Raw genomic sequence first — 22,113 nt, 5'->3', positions numbered from 1 at the left:
CTAATTAGCTACGTTCAAGTTGTATTTAAGTTAACTGATCCTCAAAGGGACTCAAATCAAGAGCAGAAACTTCTGGGGCAGTTCCCTTTCCAGCCCACAAATACAGGAACTGGGAGTGACACTGTCCTCACAGCGCGACGGCACCTTCTGCAGGTTTCCCTGGCTGCCTTTCAATTTTTTTTTTTTTTTCTTTGCTGAGACGGAGTCCTGCTCTTACTGCCCAGGCTGGAGTGCAGAGGTGCGATCTCGGCTCACTGCAACCTCCGCCTTCAGTTTTCAAGCGATTCTCCCACCTCAGCCTCCCAAGTCGCCGCAATTACAGGCATGCACCACCACGTCCAGCTAATTTTGTTGTATTTTAGTAGAGACAGGGTTTCACCATGTTGGCCAGGCTGGTCTCCAACTGCTTACCTTGTGATTCACCCGCCTTGGCCTCCCAAAGTGCTGGGATTACAGGGGTGAGCCACCGCACCCCGCCTTTCAATTTTTGATAGGGATCTTTTTTTTTTGATAGAGTCTCGCTGTCGCCCACGCTGGAGCGCAGTGATGCGATCTTGGCTCACTGCAACCTCCGCCTCCCAGAATGAAGCGAGTCTCCTACCTCAGCCTACCGAGTAGCTGGGAGTACAGGCTCGTGCCACCACCGCCAGCTAATTTTTGTATTTTTAGTAGAGACGGGGTTTCACAACGTTGGCCAGGATGGTCTCCATCTCTTGACCTCATGATCCACTTGCCTCAGCCTCCCAAAGTGCTGGGATTACAGCAGTGAGGCACCGGCGCCCGGCCGACAAGGATCTTTCTTATAAACCTGTACCAATCACCTCTTTCCTACCTACCTTTGTAAGTTTCTCTGAGTGGTAGGTTCTGTTTTTTCACCTTGCAAAAATCGCCACACCTTTGAAAATGCTCATGCATCTTGAAACTGCTGACAGTCTTAAGAAACCCTTTCACAAAGCAAAAATCATGTGAACCAACTTGGGACAGTTGTAACATTTGGTATTGCCTCCTTACAAGATAAACAGCAGAGCCACCTCCATTAAGCATGTTTTCATAACGAACACCCATTACATGTGCTCATCTGAGCTCTGCGAGTCCGTTCATGCATTAGTGTTCAGTGTGGTGGCAGCAAATCCCTGCATCTCACGAGTGGCTTCTTTACTCTCCAACAGACTTGACAAATTCCTTGGATTTTGACCTGTAGCAGGTGTGCTGGAAGCAAGAACAAATCAACTTGAAAGCTTCTTGGAGGTTGCTCCAGACAGATAGCAGTATATGATTATATTCAATGGTCTCCCTATCTCTCGGAAAAGCAACTCACAAAAACGTGTTTATTCTCATTGCCAGCACTCACTAAACACAACTAGGATATCACTAATCTGTTCATTTCCTAAATCTCTGCTACTAAGAGTTTAAGCTGAGAGTAAAGTTGCAGTCTTAACATCCAATTTTAGAAGACTAGTGTGACGAGGAAGCATTTATCAACTCAAAAGTGTTTACTGACACAAGGAATCTAGAAACGTACCTTCCAGATATATACAAATATTTAAGCAGAAACTGTTGCAAGGGTATTTACTGCAGCACCTGCCCAAAAGTAGCAAACTGATCTTGACAAACATCAGGTATACATCAGTGTTACAGTCAGAATGAGGCACATCTAAATGCCTAACATAAAAAGATCTACAGTAACTAGGTATCTACACACACTGATGTATAAATGTTAATGGAAAGAAGCTTCTTAGAGGGAGTGTTTCTGGGAAAGGAGACTGCTACACTGCTGTCTACAACGTGTGCATGGATTACTAACAAAGGATTGACTAGTTCTCCACTACTGCCACTGGCCTCTGGAGGAAGAGGGCACACAGTTTTACCTCTAAGAATTATTGTAAGACATTCAGCCTTATTTGGTTGTACAAAATACTACGCTTAATGATCCATAATTACACCTTGTACTACTCAGGTTGTACTTTAATGATTAAAATAAATACCCTGTTGCTGCCTGGTCTGGAGGACAAGACACGCCATCAGCTGACTCAGTGTTCTTCACAACTAGGCTACAGGCAAATTTTTTCCAAAATATACATCTTTGGGAAGCAAACAAATTATTTATGGAAGAAAAAAGGAGGAATGTTTCACATTCAGGCAAACATAATACTGTCAGTGTGCTTGGACTAGAGATTTTATTTTAGAAGTATAAAGGATGGAGGCGCGATGATATTTGGCATTTTTAATTTAGGTTTGTTTTATTTAAGTTTAATGTTAATTCCATGCTGTGTTTCAGTAAGAACAATACAGATTCTGTATCTGTGGCTCCAGTCAGATATCCAGTAGTACAAATTAGCTTCAAGTTACACATACTGAACAAAAGAGGTTGAGCGAGCGAAGGAGGGGAGGAGTGAGGGGAAGGAGGTAGGGGGAGGGGGAAGGAGAAGAAACAAAGAATTGAACAGGCATGCAGGCTTTTCCATACCACCTTCAACGCTAACCTGCTTCAGTGGGAGAGTAAAGTAGGCAAGAATGAGCAGCCACGGATTGTTGAACTGTTACCAGCACCATGCTTTTCAGCAACATTTCAGCAGAGTTTGAAACATTTTTTTACAGCAAAACCATTACAACAAACTCCCTCCCCAAACAACTTTAACCATCTCAAGCTAACACCCAATTACTTTCAAACACTGGTATAAAATACAGTTTAAACAATTAGAAAACTGATACCACTTATGCCTCTATAGTGTGATTAACCTCTCTTAGATGCTTGCATCACCTAGAAGTCTAATGGCTTTCAAACGAATTTCCATTTCTAATGGTGACCGTGCCACATCTGGCGCGAGACAACACAGCAATGCTGAAAAGCCTCTATGCAGTCCTGTTAGTGTCTTAAAGAACCTGAAAGCTGGGACCAGTAAAATCCACAGAAATTCACTCTTGCCTTTAAGAACTTTTGAAAACTGTTTAAAAAAAAAAAAAAAAAAACCAAAAAAAAAAAAAAAAAAAAAAAAAAAACCCAACAGGGCAGGAAGTTAAATTCTGAGACCAAATGTAAAAGTCAGATGTGGTGGTTCTCAGTGACAATGGGGACTTTCCAAGGGGTGGGATGGGGAGGAGGGGTGGTCAGAGATGGTTTCTCTTGTTGGCTTTTATGTCTCACTGATTTTCGTCTTCCACGTCCTGCAGCGCTTCTTTATTCTGCTCTTCACCTGTTAAAAAAAGAAGAAAAGTTAAATTATTTCGTACTGACTACATTAGGCTATGGTAGCCACAAACAAAGGTGTCATTCCAAGCATAAAGACTCCTTCTATTTGCTACGATTGGTATTAAACACAGGCAAAGGAATTCTATCATTCTTGACACCTGAGATGCCTAAGCCAAGAAGGGATTATGGTCCTGAAAGTATTTATTGGTCAACAGAATGAAAAAACTGATGCACAGTACAACTCAATGCTTTTATGCTAAACAAGCTCTTAAAGTAGACAGCCAAGGAAACCATCTTACTAGAATGACGTTCAAGCTTTCACATAAATCTTGGGTCAAAACACTCTTTCTCAATAACCTCACCTCTTCAAGAATCAAAGAGTATTTTGCAAACTTTTTGCAAAATCTAATTTACCCACAAGCTAATTTTCAGAAATGATTCAAAACAGTTCACTGAGCAATAAACTGTTCTCAAGAAGTTCTACAGTATTTTATTGTGGGGTTCTGCTGTTATGAGTATTTCACCTTTTGTATCTTGGCCAGATACACCAAACTATAATCAGATTCTACTGCGGAGTGAAACACAGCATGCTCAAAGTAAATCAGACCACTGAGGTTATTAAAGAACGGCATTTGGACCACTTCACTCATGCTATTTGTCTTTCGCCTTTAAACAGGGTGATTACCCGAAGGAGTTTCAACTGCACTATGACATGCAATAGAAAGCCAGCCTATTGGTTGGAGGGTGTCTACCTATTAGTATGCATTAAACAAGTCAGCCGAAATAAAGAAGCATGCAGGCTTTTCTCTTAAAAATGATGTAACAGGTAAAAGTTACATTCACTTGTACTTAAAAAAACCCACTTACAATTCCTACATACTTAACTAGTTTGAATCAAAATAAATGAAAAATCAACCCAAGAATCATAAACGTTCAGATGACCATCCATTCATAATGCTTGTTAAATTATTTAAATAGGATGGACAAACACCACCAAACTAGCTGCCTACAAACATGAAGCATTTACACTGAGGACAGCTTTGAAACAACCTAAAAGATCTCAAAGTGATAAATGTCACAGCATTAAAGTTTCAGTGAAGACAGTTTTAAAATCTCTTCTGTGATGGAAATGTTTGACATTGATGTGTGACTTCAAAAAAAAAAAAAAAAAAAAAAAAAACACGTAAGCCTGAGCAACACAGTGAAGCACTGTCTCTACAAAAAATAAAAATAAGGCCGAGTGTGGTGGCTCATGTCTGCAATTCCAGGACTTTGGGAGGTCAAGGCAGGCAAATCATCAGGTCAGGAGATCAAGACCATCCTGGCTAACATGGTGAATCCCCATCGCTACTGAAAAAATAATACAAAAAATTAGCCAGGCATGGTGGCACATGCCTGTAATCCCAGCTACTTGGAAGGCTGAGGCATGAGAATCGCTCGAACCCAGGAGGCGGAGGTTGCAGTGAGTCAAGATCACGCCACTGTACTCCAGCCTGGGTGACAGAGTGAGACTCTAGTCTTCAAAAAAAAAAAAAAAAAAAAAAAAAAACTAAAAGTAGTATGTATGCTGGGAATGGGACCACATGTCTATAGTCCCAGTACTTGGGGGGCTGAGGTGGGGGGAGTTACAGTCTTCAGTGAGCTTTGAAGTCACTGCACTCCAGGCTGGGTGGCAAAGCAAGACCCTGTCTTTAAAAAATTTAAAAAGCTGGCCAGGCATGGTGGCTCACGCCTATAATTTCAGCACTTCTGGAGGCCGAGGTGGGTGGATCACCTGAGGTTGGGAGTTTGAGACCAGCCTGGCCAACATGGAGAAATCCCGTCTCTTACTAAAAATACAAAAAATTAGCTGGGCGTGGTGGCGCATGCCTGTAATCCCAGCTACTCGGGAGGCTGAGGCAGGAGAATGGCTTGAACCCGGGAGGCGGAGGTTGCAGTGAGCCGAGATCGCGCCCCTGCACTCCAGCCTGGGTAACAAGAGCGAAACTCTGTCTCAAAAAAGTGTAAAAAATTAAAAAACTACTTAAGATACATGAAGATCTTTAATTCATAATACAGAAAAAAACATGCAAAGGCAAAAAAAAAATTGCTTAGGGATGAAAGAACTGATGGATACCCAACTGTTCTTCAAAGGACAGTAATGTATTCAAATGCAGGAAACATGACAGGAACATTCACTCTCGTTAACAGCAAATCACTGCCAAAATATCGTTAACACACAACACTAGAACACAACTCGCTCGTAAGCAACCATGAGATGTGCCAGAAGTTCCAAGTAACTTTGGCGTAAAAATGTCACTGTCATATACATCACACCCAACCACAGTAGGCAGGAGGAGCAGGCCAGAAAAGGCTTAGGTCAGCGCCCTGGAAAGTGGAACAGGCAAGAGTCTGTAAGCAACAGGACGATCATACACAGGCATGATTAGTGAAGAACCAAAACTGAAAGAAGAATTCATTGTGCCATGAACATGACTTACAAAGTAGAGTTTTTAGGAAAGGAAGAGTTGGGCTTTCCTTTAGGAATCTATATTGCAAGAAAAAGGGAGGGAGAACAATCATATGATAGCAACATTACAAGAAAAATAAACCAACAGAGCAGGACAAAGGAAAACATCAATGACATAGGAGCCAGACTTGGGTCTTTTTACTTCGTGTAAACTTCACTCTAAGAAACAATCTGTCTCCTCCTCCCTTGTACTCTGTGAAGGGTGTACTAGCCTCTTGAAAGGCATACAGATACTAGGGGAGAAAGGATTCCCTGGATATGTTTCTTTGCCCAGTGTATCTACATTCTGGAGGGAGAGGAACAGGCAGAGAGAACACATATTTCCTATCCATGGATTCGTATATGAAATAGTCCTCTTATCACAGGGTAAAGGGACTAAAATCACTTGAGAAAAAGCAATGATCCCTCCCTTTAAAGAAATTATGTTCCAACATGCTGGGACAGACATTAATATATTCTAAAGTTAAAAGACATAAAGACCCTGTCTCTTTAAAAAAAAAAAAAAAAACTCTAAATAATTCTTAAACTAAATGCAAAGTCACATCCTAGTAAACTGCCAATTTCATGACGATTCTCCTATAATCACCATGGAACCCAAGTCACAGAAGTAGTATTTTATTTCGTGAGATGAAGTTTTATGTTGCCCAAGTTGGTGTCCAACTCCTGGGCTCAAGTGATCCTTCTGCCTCACAGTGCCACACAGCTGAAATTACAGGCAGGCACCATTGCAGTTTCAAAACCTATTTATTTATTTATTTATTTATTTATTTATTTTTGGAGACCAGGCTGGAGTGCAGTGGCCGGATCTCAGCTCACTGCAAGCTCCGCCTCCCGGGTTCACGCCATTCTCCTGCCTCAGCCTCCCGAGTAGCTGGGACTACAGACGCCCGCCATCTCGCCCGGCTAGTTCAAAACCAATTTATTAAAAAATGCAATACTAGGCCAGGTGCGGTGGCTCAGGCCTATAATCCCAGGACTTTGGGAAGCCGAGGCAGGTGGATCACGAGGTTAGGAGATTGAGACCATCCTGGGTAACAAGGTGAAACCCTGTCTCTACTAAAAATACAAAAAAATTAGGCATGGTGGCGGGTACCTGTAGTACCTGTAGTCCCAGCAACTCAGGGAGGCTGAGGCAGGAGAATCGTGTGAACCCGGGAGGTGGGGGTTGCAGTGAGCAGAAATCACGCCACTGCACTCCACCCTGGGCGACAGAGTGACACTCCGTCTCAAAAAAAAGAAAAAAGTAAATACTCTATTTTTTGACAAATTCAACTTCTCAAACTGATGAAAAATTTCTCTGTACCCACAAATATTTGTGTATTCAGTTTGTTAGTTGTACCAGAACGTCAGCAGACAACCTGAATTTTTCACTGTTGAACCATTTCATGACTGGGAACATTATATAAATAAAAATATTTCATTTAATAAAAACTAATTGTGAAAATTAGTCTGCTTAACCAAATTTAATCAACTGATTTACAGACCCAATAAGGAACGGAATGCAAATTAATTTCACTGAATTTTTTTTTTTTTTTGAGACAGAGTCTTGTTCTGTTGCCAGGGCTGGAGTGCAGGATCTCGGCTCATTGCAAGCTCCGCCTCCTGGGTTCACACCATTCTCCTGCCTCAGCTTCCCGAGTAGCTGGGACTACAGGCGCCCGCACCACGCCCGGCTAATTTTTTTGTATTTTTAGTAGAGACAGGGTTTCACCATGTTAGCCAGGATGGTCTCAATCTCCTGACCTCCTGATCTGCCCACCTCGGCCTCCCAAAGTGCTGGGATTACAGGCGTGAGCCATCACGCCCAGCCGAATTTCACTAGATTTTTAAAAACTGCGAAGTTATTACCCCTTTTTGGATGAAGTTTCTCTCTTGTTGCCCAGGCTGGAGTGCAATGGTGTGATCTCAGCTCATCGCAACCTCCAACTCCCAGGCTCAATCGATTCTCCTGCCTCAGCCTCCCCAGTAGCTAGGATTACAGACATGCGACACCATGCCTAGCTCATTTTGTATTTTTAGTAGACATGGGGTTTCTCTATGTTGGTCAGGCAGGTCTCGAACTCCCGATCTCAGGTGATCCGCCTGCCTCGGCCTCCCAAAGTGCTGGGATTATAGGCGTGAGCCACCGCGCCTGAATGTATTACCCTATTTTAAGATGATCCATTTCCTAAAACTGTACTCGACAACCAAGAATAAGGGATATCGTTAGTTCTGTATGTAGACTGACAGGTAGTCTACTTTCATTAATCAACTCTTGGTTATCAGTGATAATGAGCTACAGAACCACTACTAACTATAAACCATTTAATTTTGTAATCCAGGACCTGGTCATGAGCTGGCATCAAATGTGTTGTTTTGAGATGGGAGTTTTGCTCTTGTTGCCCAGGCTGGAGTGCAATGGAGCGATCTTGGCTCACCGCAACCTCTGCCTCCCGGGTTCAAGTGATTCTCCTGCCTCAGCCTCCTGAGTAGCTGGGATTACAGGTGCCCACCACCACGCCTGGCTAATTTTTGTATTTTTAGTAGAGACGGGGTTTCTCCATGTTGGTCAGGCTGATCTCGAACTCCCGACTTCAGGTGATCCGTCCACTTCGGCCTCCCAAAGTGCTGGGATTACAGGCATGAGCTACTGTGCCTGGCAATGTTTTTATTTAAAAAAAAAAAAATAATGAAAATGGCCAGGCACGGTGGCTCACAGGGAGACTCCGCATCACAAAACAAACCAAAACAAACCAAAAAATGAGCCGGGCGCGCTGGCTCACACCTGTAATCCCAGCGCTTTGGGAGGCCGAGATGGGTAGATCACGAGGTCAGGAGTTTGAGACCAGCCTGGCCAACATAACATAGTAAAACCCTGTCTCTATTAAAAATACAAAAAATTAGCTAGGCGTGGTGGCGGACACCTGCAGTCCCAGCTACTAGGGAGGATGAGGCAGAAGAATCACTTGAACCTGGGAGGCAGAGTTTGCAGTGAGCTGAGACAGCACCATTGCACTCTGGCCTAGGCAACAAAAGCAAAATTCCGTCTCAAAAATAAATAAATAAATAAAAATAAACAAATAATAAAATACACATACACACACATACACATTCAAGTCAAGTCACCTTTATTACTTTTTATTACTTTTACTCTCAAACACACATCCCCAGGGGTGAGAGGGTATCATTTCCTCAAGTCAATCCCGCTTCCCAAACTCTCCACGTGCTTTCCCTCCATCAACAGGCAGAGAGATGCTAGTATCTGAGCTGGGGATGACTGTTAGGAGTCCACAGCTGTTTGGCCATTCTTCTTCATAGTTGTTAAAACAATTTTTTTCCCTTAAGAGATGGCACCTCGTTCAGTCATCCAAGTTAGAATGCAGTGGCGCAATCAAGGCTCACTGCAGCCTCAAGATCCCCCAACCTCACTTGAGTTTTTTTTTTTTTTTTTTTTTGAGATAAAGTCTTGCTCTATGAAGCCTCGCTCTGTCTCCCAGGCCAGAGTGCAGTGGCGTGATCTCAGCTCACCGCAACCTCCACCTCCTGTGTTCAAGCAATGCTCCTGCCTCAGCCTCCCAAGTAGCTGGGGTTACAGGCACATAGCACTGCGCCCGGCCTTTTTTTTTTTTTCTTTTTTTTAAAGACAGGGTCTTACTATGTTGCCCAGGCTGGTCTTGAACTCCTAGGCTCAGGCATCATCCCACCTTGGCCTCCCAAGTCCTGGGATTACAGACATGAGCCACCGCAACCAGAGTGGGATAGATTTTCAAGCTGGAAGCCACTTGTTCAGAGTTGGTAAACTGTTTCTGAGTTCCAAGGACTGGGAGTAGCAGCCTGAAATGCTGCGCTGGGAAGTGGTCCGTGGCTCCATCTGGCACTATTGCAAGCGTGTAAGTAAGTCCTATGTATATGAGTATCTCATGCCAATCCCGATCTAGTCAAATCCTAAACATTTCCTAGAGCTAGGAAGCATTAAAAGCTGAGTCTCACTTTAGTACCATAACCCAAAAGTCACAAATCTGATTTGATCCTTTCAGAGAAAAGACACATACGTGCCCACTTTCAGAAGCGTTTTCAAAAAGTGTAACACTTCCAAAGACAATACAGCAGGTCGATTTCCCCAACAGACACTACAGATAGCCTCAAGCAACGCAACATATGTTTCAGTCTAAGAAACTTTTTTTTTTTTTTTTTTTTTTTTGAGATGGAGTCTCCCCTCTGTCACCCAGGCTGGAGTGCAATGGCACGATCTCAGTTAATTGCAACCTCCGCCTCCTGGGTTTAAGCAATTCTCCAGCCTCAGCCTCCTGAGTAGCTGGGACTGACTACAGGCGCCCGCCAACACACCTGTTCTATTTTTAGTAGAGACAGGGGTTTCACTGTGTTGGCCAGGATGGTCTCGATCTCCTGACCTCGTGATCCGCCGGTCTCGGCCTCCCAAAGTGCTGGGATTCCAGGCCTGAGCCTCTGCGCCCAGCCCAGCTTAAGAAACATGCTTAAAGGAATCGCAGCTAAAACTGACAACAGACTTTGTTTCCAACCTCCTACCAGCACCACCAAATGTAAAACTATCTTGTAATGTAATGCTCATATCACACTAATTTGTCTTCTTCTCCACCCCTGTTCAACAATCTACCATGGATAATAATGATTCTCTAGAGAGAGAGAATTAAATTTCCTTTAAAATCAACAAACGTTAACAAATCTGGGCTTCTGTATTTAAAGTAAACACTAACACACACTCAGCATCACAATTAAGTTTAGTAAAATACTCTAGCTAAATTGTTTGCAATGAAAACCTCTTAAAAGTAACAACAGCCAGGCACAGTGGCTCACGCCTGTAATCCCAGCACTTTGAGAGGCTGAAGCGGGCGGAACACCTGTGGTCAGGAGTTCAAGACCAGCCTGACCAACATGACGAAATCCCGTCTCTACTAAAAATACAAAAATTAGGTGGAAATGATAGCGGGTGCCTGTAACCCCAGTTACTCCGGAAGGCTAAGGCAGGAGAATCGCTTGAACCTGGGAGGCAGAGCTTGCAGTGAGCCGAGATTATGCTACTGCACTCCAGCCGGGGTGTTGCAGCGAGACTCCATCTCAAAAAAAAAAAAAAAAGAAAAAAAAAAAAACCCAAGCGCCAACATACAATTTCTCTGCTGAACCCCAGAGGTAAATGGGAAATTAGTTCCCTTTTAGATAAAAAATTTCAACAAAGAGAAAAACTTCATAAATACCTATTGATACCATCTGGATTTAAATACAGTTAACTTCAGCCCCCTAAAATTGAATCTGGATGAAGATAAAATAAACTACTTGCTTTCCACTTTTCCTTTCCTCAACTTTTGAAACAGTGTAAAGGAAGACTTAAACTAAGTTCCCCAAAATGGAACTCGGTACTTTAGCACCATTTCCTATAAAGGCAATAATTAAAATTTCATAGAGAGCAGGCAGTGAGTCTAAATTGTAGCTTGATGTAAAGATATGCCAAGGAATGTCTACAGAGAGTAAAAACAAATCCTGCAACTGAAAGAGGTGCCTCTTTTACTTCCTAGTGTTTGCTTACCGTCACCCTGCATGTCTGAAGTCCATAGTGTCAGATTATCACGTAACAACTGCATGATAAGTGTAGAGTCCTTATAGCTTTCTTCACTCAGCGTATCCAGTTCTGCAATTGCATCATCGAAAGCTGCTTTTGCCAACCTAAAGGTATTTAAATAAATGTATTATAAAAATTAAATCCAAAATCAGAATTAGAAAAGACATGCTAGACATCAATCTCTTCTTCAGTTATTCCAGTGTGTAATAGTGACAATGATACAAAGAAAAAGCAAATACAATAAAAATTAACTTAAAGGTATGTGGAGCACTACTATTTTTTCTTTTTTTGAGATGGAGTCTTGCTCTGTCGCCCAGGCTGGAGTGCAGTGGCGCGATCTGCAGAGGCGCGGCCTCCCAAAGTGCTGGGATTACAGGAGTGAGCCGCCGTGCCCGGCCAAGTTTTTTTTTTTTTTTTTGAGACGGAGTCTCGCTATGTCGCCCAGGGTGGAGTGCAGTGGCCGGATCTCAGCTCACTGCAAGCTCCGCCTCCCGGGTTTTTACGCCATTCTCCTGCCTCAGCCTCCCGAGTAGCCGGGACTACAGGCGCCCACCACCTTGCCCGGCCAGTTTTTTGTATTTTTTAGTAGAGACGGGGTTTCACCGTGTTAGCCAGGATGGTCTCGAACTCCTGACCTCGTGATCCGCCCGTCTCGGCCTCCCAAAGTGCTGGGATTACAGGCTTGAGCCACCGCGCCCGGCCAAGTTTTTTTTTTAAGAGATTCGTTATGTTGCCCAGGCTGGACCTGAACTCCTGCGTTCAAGCAATCTTCCCACCTTAGCCTCTTGAGTGGCTGGGACCAATGGTACAAACCACCCCCCCCAGATATTTAACAAAGTATTAATGCAAAAAGAAAATCTTGGACAATACCTCAAAGTTTAATAAAATTTAATTTCACATTAATGGAGGCAGGGAAGCAAAGAAAATAAAAGGCAACACAGAAGCCACGGAAATGTGGTCATGTAAGCCTTTTACAGTTTTAAAAGAAAATCCACACCTACTGAATACTGTGTACTATGCCCAAGAAATGATACCAGATACCAATAGAAAAAAAAAAAGAGAGAGACATAATCTAAGTCCACAATCACCTTAAAACTTTAGAAATGGAGGATGGACAAATATGTAACTATTTTAAAAGAAGGAGGAGGCTGGGTGTGGTGGCTCACGCCTGTAATCAGCACACTTTGGGTGGCCAATGCGCGCGGGCAGATCACTTGAGGCCAGGAGTTCAAGACCAGCCGGGCCACCATGGCAAAACCTATTAAAAACACAAAAAATTAGCCAAGTATGGTGGTGTATGTCTACAGTCCCAGCTACTCAGGAGGCTGAGGCAGAAGAATTGCTTGAACCCGGGAGGCGGAGGTTGCAGTGAGCTGAAATTGTGCCACTGCACTCCAGCCTGGACAAAAAAGAACCAAAAAAAAAAAAAAAAAAAAAAAAAAAGAAGACGAAGACTCAAGTGCTACTCTAAATAAAGTATCTCAGGGACCCAGGAGGAGCAATTAATGGGAAGGTCAAATTTGAGCTAACCTTAATGGATCAGGAGAAAGCAAAAAGAACACACTTCAAGTTTAAGCAAAAGCATGAGCAAAGGCATGGAAGTGACTTAAAACTGGAGCTACACGTGGGACAGCTAGACTGGAGTCTGACAAGGAAAGGTGCAACCACCAGTATCAGTTAAACAGTCAAAGCTTCTTCAGTTATGACCCCTATCCTGGACAAACTCAACTAGCCATTTAGAATATTTTTAGATTGGCTGAGTGCAGTGGCTCACGCCTGTAATCCCAGCACTCTGGGAGGCTGAGGTGGGTGGATCACCTGAGGTCAGGAGTTCGAGACCAGCTTGACCAATATGGTGAAATCCCGTCTCTACTAAAAATGCAAAAAAAAAAAATCAGTCGAGCACAGTGAAGCATGCCTGTAATAGTCAACGTTAAAGTTCTAATGTATCAGTTAATCTACTTTCCTCAATCTCTGAAAGGCTTTCACTTAAAAAACCTACTTGGCTTAAGCAGTGGTCCTCGACAAACCAAAAAAAAAAACCACACAAAAAGCAAAAGAGGCCGGGCATGGTGGCTCACGTCTGTAATCCCAGCACTTTGGGAGGTCAAGGCAGGCAGATCACGAGATCAGGAGATCAAGACCATCCAGGCTAACACGGTGAAACCCCGTCTCTACTGAAAATATAAAAAAATTAGCCAGGCTTGGTGGCAGGTGCCTGTAGTTCCAGCCACTCGGGAGGCTGAGGCAGGAGAATGGCGTGAACCCAGGAGGCAGAGCTTGCAGTGAGCCGAGATCGCGCCACTGCACTCCAGCCTGGGCAACAGAGCAAGACTTCATCGAAAAAAAAAAGCAAAAAACAACCATTTTGCTACTGCAATATTTACTGTAAAAATTTAAAAGAGGCCGGGTGCAGTGGCTCATGCCTGTAATCTCAGTACTTGGGGAGGCTGAGGTGACCAGATCACTTAAGGTGAGGTCAAGACTAGCCTGGCCAACATGGTGAAACCCCGTCTCTACATAAAAATACAAAAATCAGCCGGGTATGGTGGTGGGCATCTATAATCCCAGATACTTGGGAGGCTGAGGCAGGAGAATCGCTTGAAACCGGGAGGCAGAGATTTCAGTGAGCCAAGATTGTGCCACTGCACTCCAGCCTGGGCAACAGTGACAGGCTCTGCTTCAAAGAAAAAACAACAACAACAACAACAACAAAACCAACAAAACAAACAAAAAACAAAGGAAAAGAAAAGAAAAAGCCAGGTATGGTGGCATCCTCCTCTAGTGACAGCTACTTGGGAGGCTCAGGTACGCGGATCAGCTGAGCTCAGGAAGCCATGGCTGCAGTGAGCTATGAGTGCACAACTGCAGAGACGGAACAAGATCCTGTCTGGGGGAAAAAAAAAAAAGGTACACACAGAATTTTCAGTCCCAATTCCACCTCAAGGTGAAGTTAAATACAAGGACTGAAGCAAATACTTAATGCATCCATGTTCACAGCAGCACTGTACTCACCACAGAAAAAGGGTGGAAAGATACCCACTGACCACTCAAAGTTTAATGACTAAACAATGTGTCAAAACACGTAAAATGAATTGTGTGAATTCAGTCACGGAAAGGACTGAAGCTCTGATTGATGCTTTTACATGGATAAAAACATGATGCTAGATGAAATAAAAACAGCCACAAAAGGACAAATATTATATAATCCCACTTACATGAGGTATCTAGAATGGGCGCAAAATTCATGACGACAAAGTAAAATAAAAGTTACTAGCAGGTGGGCAGAGGGGAAATGAAGTTATTGATTGTTTAATGGCTGTAATTTGCTTTGTGTGGGGTGAAGAGAAAGTTTTCAAATAAATAGTGGTGATTACACAACACTGTCAAGGTATTTGGTGCCACTAAATTGTTTGTGTGTGTGTGTGCGCGCGCGTGTGTATTTTTTGAAACAAAGTCTCACTTTGTCGCCCAGGCTAGAGTGTACTGGTGTAATCAAGGCTCACTGCAACCTCTGCCTTCTGGGTTCAAACGATTCTCCTGTCTCAGCCTCCCGAGTAGCTGGGATTACAGGCATGCACCACCATACCCGGCTAATTTTGTATTCTTAGTAGAGACAGAGTTTTGCCATATTGGTCAGGTTGGTTTCGAACTCCTGATCTCAGGTGATCCACCCGCCTCAGCCTCCCAAAGTGCTGGGATTACAGGTGTGAGCCACCGCGCCGAGACTATCACAACTTTTTAAAAGTAAAAAGCTATGTACATACAAATATTCCTTACATTTGTATCTACATTATCAAAACCTGGGAACAAGCTGAAGTATAAATGGGGGAACAGTTTAACACACATTAGTAAGACTGAAACTTGTTTATGCTAAAACAGAAAACATAAAATTATGTTTTCGACGAGAGTAACTATTAAAAACATGCCCATAAAGACAGAAAACTGGCTGGGTGTGGTGGCTCACGCTTGTACTTTCAACACTTTGGGAGGCCAAGGCAGGTGGATCACTTGAGGTCAGGAGTTCCAGACCAGCCTAGCCAACACGGTGAAACCCTGTCTCTACTAAAAACACAAAAAAAGTCAGATGGGCATGTTGGCAGGCCCCTGTAACTCCAGTAACTCAGGAGGCTGAGGCAGAAGAATCACTTGAACCCAGGAGGTGGAGGTTGCAGTGATCTGAGATGGCGTCACTGCACTCTAGCCTGGAAGACAAAGTGAGACATGGTCTCAAATTTTAAAAAAAGACTGAAAACTAATATATAAAATTAAAATAATTCTATCTTATAATTCCTCTCATTTCCTTCCTCTACTCTTTTTTTTTTTTTTTTTTTTTTTGAGACAGAGTCTCGCTCTGTCACCCAGACTGTAGTGCAGTGGCCGGATCTCAGCTCACTGCAAGCTCCACCTCCTGGGTTTACGCCATTCTCCTGCCTCAGCCTCCCCAGTAGCTGGGACTACAGGCACCTGCCACCTCGCCCGGCTAAGTTTTTGTATTTTTAGTAGAGACGGGGTTTCACTGTGTTAGCCAGGATGGTCTCGATCTCCTGACCTCGTGATCCGCCCATCTTGGCCTCCCAAAGTGCTGGGATTACAGGCTTGAGCCACCGCGCCTGGCCCTTCCTCTACTCATTTTAACACGTTAGATTTCAATCTACCAAAATATCCCACATAAAAATACTTACCCTGACTGCTACGCTAGTGGGTTGAGATAGGTCTGTTTTAATACTATCCAAAGTAGTTTCAGTAAGAGTCAAAAGAATCAATACGCAGCCAAGTCTACAAAGGCAGGCCCAAGAAACAATACGGAAAATCCAAATAGCTACCCCTTAACTTTCAAGCTGAGAGCTTTTTTCTTCCCCACAACTTACCTGCAGGCACGGTCAGGGGAATTAAGAATTTCGTAGTAGAATACGGAAAAATTGAGAGCAAGACCTAAGCGAATAGGATGCGTTGGTGGAAGTTCTGTCATTGCAATATCACTAGCAGCTTTATAAGCCACTAGGCTGTTCTCCGCAGCCTCCTTCCTGTCATTTCCTGTGGCAAATTCTGCCAGATACCTGTGGTAGTCCCCTTTCCTAAAACAAAACCAAAATTAAAAAAAAAAAAAAAATTTTAAACCAGGAATGACGATTTTTAAAGGAAAATAAGCTAAAATTGTTCTATATTATATAAAATATGTGACAAAAATATATGTAACAATTAGCAGGTATACTTCAATAATTTTAAATACCCTCAGGAATAATTGGCTTCCTTTTGTGTTTTTCCTTAGACATTTCATATTACTAAATATAAGCAAAAATCCCAAGGAAATTAACTGAGGAGCCTCTAAAAATTAACAAAATTATCACCTAATAAACCAGAATTAAGCAAGTGGTTCCAAGGAATGGCATGACTGTTTATTAAAAATAAAATAAAATTTCTATATAAAACACTAAGCACTGTGAAATGTATGCCGCTTGGGGGAAGGGAATGGGATAGGTCTCACAAAAACAAAGAATATAAAATAAGCAAAAGCTGGGAACAATCTGAAGTATAAATGGGAGAACAGTTTAACACACATTAGTAAGACTGAAACTTGTTTATGCTAAAACAGAAAATATAAAATTATGTTTTCTACGAGTAACTATTAAAAATTTTACATTTTCATAATAGTCCATCTTTTTATTCCAATATTAACTATCCTTCTAACATTGAACAATTATTCTTAAATAAAAGTTGAAAACCCACATAGAAAAAAGTTGTAATTCTAAAAGGACCAACTTTCAATCTTACATTTTCCCTTCTAGTATAGAACCTACATTTTATAATAGAAAACCTTGGACTCGCCAGTGTTAGCTGCTGGAATGAGGTGTTTGTCCAGTACATCCAGAATGTCACAACAGATTAACTTTAGCTCAGTCTCAACCTGAAAAAATAAAAATAAATTTTTTAAAAAAATCTGATTAAGTCTAGAAATTCTACAAATTATTACACATTCTATCTCTGGTTTTTAGGAGGAGAGCTTAGTATTAAAAATAATTAATAACCACCTCCCAACTCCCTTCTTCCTTCTTGACACAAAAGCAGAGAAAAGCTGCCTCTAGGTTATAAAAAGCATCTTTTCCTTTCTGCATGCTACTGTTACATACACACATGCAGACGCACATAGGCCAGCCCCCACACTCCCTTCTCAGTCCAGTTACAGAATTACCAATGACTAAAACACTGATGCTTCTTGATAAATGCTGGTCAATTACATGAATTAACTTCTTCCACAAGGTAGCAATGTAAACACATTGTTCTAAGATCAACTTAAAAGAATTTAATAAGCAGAGCTAGGATTTGAACTCAGGCCAGTTGCAAGGGACAAAATCAAAATTTAAACCCAGGCAGTTTGCCTTCAGCACTCACATTCCTAACAGTCACCAGGCAATTCCTTAGGATCTGTAACTAGTTAAGACACCAAAAACCTATCTACCAAAGTAGCTATTGCCACCATCTCTATCCACTGATAATGCTGAACGCGTACACCACCTCTGGACGCACATCCCCAGCTTGTTTCCTATTTGCTATTTTTTTTTTTTTTTTGAGACGGAGTCTCTCTCTGTCGCCCAGGCTGGAATGCAGTAGCCGGATCTCAGCTCACTGCAAGCTCCGCCTCCCGGGTTTACGCCATTCTCCTGCCTCAGCCTCCTGAGTAGCTGGGACTACAGGCGCCCGCCACCTCGCCCGGCTAGTTTTTTGTATTTTTAGTAGAGACGGGGTTTCACCATGTTAGCCAGGATGGTCTCGATCTCCTGACCTTGTGATCCGCCTGTCTCGGCCTCCCAAAGTGCTGGGATTACAGGCTTGAGCCACCGCGCCCGGCTCTATTTGCTATTAACTCATGCACTATTGCTGAACCTTTCGTTCCTCTCCATGCCCCCGGAACCTCCGTTTCACTGTAAAACATTCTCTCACTTTTTCTTCTATAATCACATCCTTATCCCAAGCAAAATCATTTTCTGAATAAACCACCGCCCTGACGGCTTTTCCAACAGAGACTGGTCTAGGAGAAGGAAGATTTCTAAGTTCTCCTAGCTCCTTGCACAGTCAATGACTGCTCTCCTATTACTCCAAATCCTTCCTCCTCACAAGCTGATATTCTACATTCTATTTCTCAGCTTCTGTCTTCAGTAGATCTCTACACCCTTCTCCCAGATTCACTCAATGTCTACAGCAAACCCATCCGATACCTGATATCACACCAAGGTATGGTGTGGCCATGTTCCATTCGACAAGTTCTTGGCTCTCTACTCCAAGACTTCCACTTGTCCACACCCATGACCGCGCTGCCCTATACTAGCAGTCTGAATTGTAACACTCCACTCTGGGCCCATGGCTTCCTTTTTCAGTTCCTCTTCTCTTGTAATTTCTATTTAGGGACTCATCAAGACACCTGGACTCTTTTACTTTTTCTTTCTTTGATTCAGAGTTTCGCACTCGTTGCCAAGGCTGGATGGGGTGTAGTGGCTCGATCTTGGCTCACTGCAACCTCCGCCTCCTGGGTTCAAGCGATTCTCCTGTCTCAGCCTCCTGAACAGCTGGGATTACAGGCACGTGCCACCATGCCTGGCTAATTTTTGTATTTTTAGTAGAGACGGGGTTTCACCATGTTGGTCAGGCTGCTCTCGAACTCCTGACCTCAGGTGTGACCCACCCACCTTGGCCTCCCAAAGTGCTGGGGTTACAGGCATGAGCCACCACGCCTCGCCACTTTTTCTTTTTTAATGCATGTATCTCATCTAAGACATCAGACTCTTGAGCTTTTTACATCTTCTCCCACTTTATCAGTTGCTGTCTTTGATTCCCACTTCCCTTTCCCAGGCAGCCAAAATCCCACAGAAATCCCACAGTGGAGCTCCTGGGCTTCTTTCTTTAGCACTTTCAACTTCCTCACCTCCTCCTTCCACTGGGACACTCAACTTGTCTATCGACCAACCACATTCTTTGACCCAACATATTTCAGGGTAATGGTTAACACATCAACCCCAGCTTACAATTTTATTTTTAGAGACAGGGTCTCACTTTTTTGCCCACTACTGGGCTTAAGCGATCCTCCTGCCTCTGTCTTCCCCGAGTGCTGGGGTTACAGCCACGAGACACCACGCCCGGCCCCAGCTCACAACTTTCTAAGTGACCTCAGGTATGTTAAACACTCAAAATCCTGGCTTGTGCATTCATAGGTTGGGATAATACCTCTCCCTTCCAGTGCTATTTGAAAGATTTCACGTACTACCTTACACAAATACATATAACAAAAATATTTCTCTACTCAGGACAGTGCCCAGTACAGCTGGCGAGTCAGTAACTGTGGTTCCCCCACCTTTCCCTCTCCCAACCAAGCTCACTTTCCACCTGCCCTGTAATTCTCTTCCTTGTTCTCGTTCATGCGTTACGTGCCTGTCTCTTCCACTAAATCAGTTTCTCACCAGCAGCACTACTGGAGTTTGCTGTGGGGCCGTGCTGCGGACAGTAGAATGGTTAGCAGCATCCCGTCTCCACCCCACTAGATGCTAGCAGCACCCTCTAAGTGACAAAAGTATCTCTAGACATTGTCAAATGTCCTCTGAAGGACAAAAGCACCTCTAATTGAAAACTGCTGCATTAGAGTGATGGCTATACAACTTTTTTAAGAAGACCTACAATAAGAAACATTTTATATATGCATCTACACACACAGTATGTAAAATAACTTCATTAAATAATCCTTATGCTTACAGTGTTCCACTCTGATATGTTCTATTCTGTTGAAAAAACTAGGCCAGGTGTGGTGCCTCACACCTCTAATCCCAGCACTTTGGGAGGCCTAGACTGGCAGATCACCTGAGGTCAGAAGTTCCAGACCAGCCTGGCGAACATGGTGAAACCCCATCTCTACTAAAAATACAAAAATTTACCAGTTGTGGTGGCAGGCACCGGTAATCCCAGCTACTTAGGAGGGTGAGGCAGGAGAATCACTTGAACACGGGAGGCAGACGTTATAATGAGCTGAGATCACACCACTGCACTCCAGTCTGGGCAACAAGGGCGAAACTTCCTCTTTAAAAAAGAAAAAAAAAGGGCCGGGCGCGGTGGCTCAAGCCTGTAATCCCAGCACTTTGGGAGGCCGAGACGGGTGGATCACAAGGTCAGGAGATCGAGATCATCCTGGCTAACACGGTGAAACCCTGTCTCTACTAAAAAACACAAAAAACTAGCCAGGCGAGGTGGCGGGCGTCTGTAGTCCCAGCTACTCAGGAGGTTGAGGCAAGAAAATGGCGTGAACCTGGGAGGCGGAGCTTGCAGTGAGCTGAGATCTGGCCACTGCACTCCAGCCTGGGCGACGGAGCGAGACTTCGCCTCAAAAAAAAAAGAAAAAGAAAAAAGGCCAGCCACGGTGGCTCACACCTATAATCCCAGCACTTTGGAAGGCCGAGGCGGGCGGATCACAAGGTCAGGAAATCGAGACCATCCTGGCTAACACGGTGAAACCCCGTGTCTGCTAAAAATACAAAAAATTAACCGGGTGTGGTGGCTGGCGCAGTAGTCCCAGCTACTGCGGAGGCTGAGGCAGCAGAATGGCGTGAACCCGGGAGGCGGAGCTTGCAGTGAGTGGAGATCGTGCCACTGCACTCCAGCCTGGGTGACAAGGCGAGTCTGGGGGGGCCAGGGGGAAGAGGAATGAGACAAATTAACCCAATATATTTGTTGTGTGTGTGTGGTGTTTTTTTTTTTTTTTTTTTTTTTGAGACAGAGCCTTACTCTGTCACCCAGGCAGGAGTGCAGCGGCACGATCTCGGCTCACTGAAAGCTCTCCCTCTCGGGTTCACGCCATTCTCCTGCCTCAGCCTCCAGAGTAGCTGGGACTACAGGCGCCCGACACCACGCCCGGCTAGTTTTTTCTATTTTTAGTAGAGACGGGGTTTCACCATATTAGCCAGGATGGTCTGGATCTCCTGACCTCATGATCCGCCCGCCTCGGCCTCCCAAAGTGCTGGGATTACAGGAATGAGCCACCATGCCCAGCCAACCCACCGTATTTTTTTAAAAAACAGTCATCATTTTGCTTGAAAATACAACAGTTCCCCCTTACCCAAGAGGCATCCATTCTGAGACCAGCCAGTGGATGTGCTGAAACCATGAATAATACCAAATCTGATATAGACTATGTTTTGTCCTATACATACATAGCCATGGGAAAGTTTAACTTATAAACTAGGCACAAAGATTAATAACGGAAACATTATAACATACTGTAATGTAAGTTATATGAATGCAGTCTCCTTCTCTCTCAAAACCTCTTAGTGTACCGTCCTACAGGTAACTCAAACTGTGCATAAGGGGGGACGACGGCACAGCAATCTCACCATTTGCCGATATTCCCGAATCATTTTTAGCTTGTCTTCTCCTCCCTTGTTTTCTTCTTTCTGTTCAATGCTGCTGATTATTCTCCAGGAGGCTCTTCTAGCTCCAATCACATTCTTATATGCAACAGATAGGAGGTTTCTTTCTTCAACTGTCAGCTCCACATCCATCCCTGCTACTTTCTTCATTGACTCCACCATTTCTGCAGGGGAAAAGGAAAAGTCAGATCTTACAAACTGGAAGTTTTCTTAACATATCCCATTCAAAGTAGGTTTTTTTCTGTCAAGCTACTGGAAAAAAAATTTTTCAACAAAAATAATTTCATAATCATCAAAACTAGTATGAGTAAAAAGCCAAAAACATGTAAAGGAAACCAAACTAACAGCCAATGCAAAGACTCTAGAATGTAAGTTCTATGGAATCAGGAAGACTTCATATACTATCTAATACAATTTAGTGTGGTCTGAAAGC

At 43.4% G+C, this 22,113-nt stretch overlaps 1 protein-coding gene across 4 annotated transcripts in view; it reads right to left on the bottom strand.

Annotated features, from left to right (window-relative positions):
• Window positions 1–2,214: 2,214 nt before the first annotated feature.
• The window catches only part of YWHAE (tyrosine 3-monooxygenase/tryptophan 5-monooxygenase activation protein epsilon), a 130,631-nt gene continuing 110,732 nt past the window's right edge, over window positions 2,215–22,113 (bottom strand). For all 4 annotated transcript variants that reach the window (XM_050763583.1, XM_050763582.1, XM_050763581.1 and 1 more), the window contains 5 exons: window positions 21,645–21,844; window positions 17,076–17,182; window positions 16,146–16,352; window positions 11,242–11,378; window positions 2,215–3,194 (listed from right to left, as the gene is read on the bottom strand). In XM_050763583.1, coding sequence (XP_050619540.1) covers window positions 3,142–3,194; window positions 11,242–11,378; window positions 16,146–16,352; window positions 17,076–17,182; window positions 21,645–21,844 — 704 coding nt within the window. In that variant the 3' untranslated portion in view covers window positions 2,215–3,141. The remainder of the gene's footprint in view (window positions 3,195–11,241; window positions 11,379–16,145; window positions 16,353–17,075; window positions 17,183–21,644; window positions 21,845–22,113) is intronic.

The sequence above is a fragment of the Macaca thibetana genome, chromosome 16, assembly GCF_024542745.1.
Source record: "Macaca thibetana thibetana isolate TM-01 chromosome 16, ASM2454274v1, whole genome shotgun sequence".
NCBI classification, from domain to species: Eukaryota; Metazoa; Chordata; class Mammalia; order Primates; family Cercopithecidae; genus Macaca; species Macaca thibetana.
Note: the sequence above shows the minus strand (reverse complement) of the source record. Positions and strands in the feature narration are given on the sequence as shown.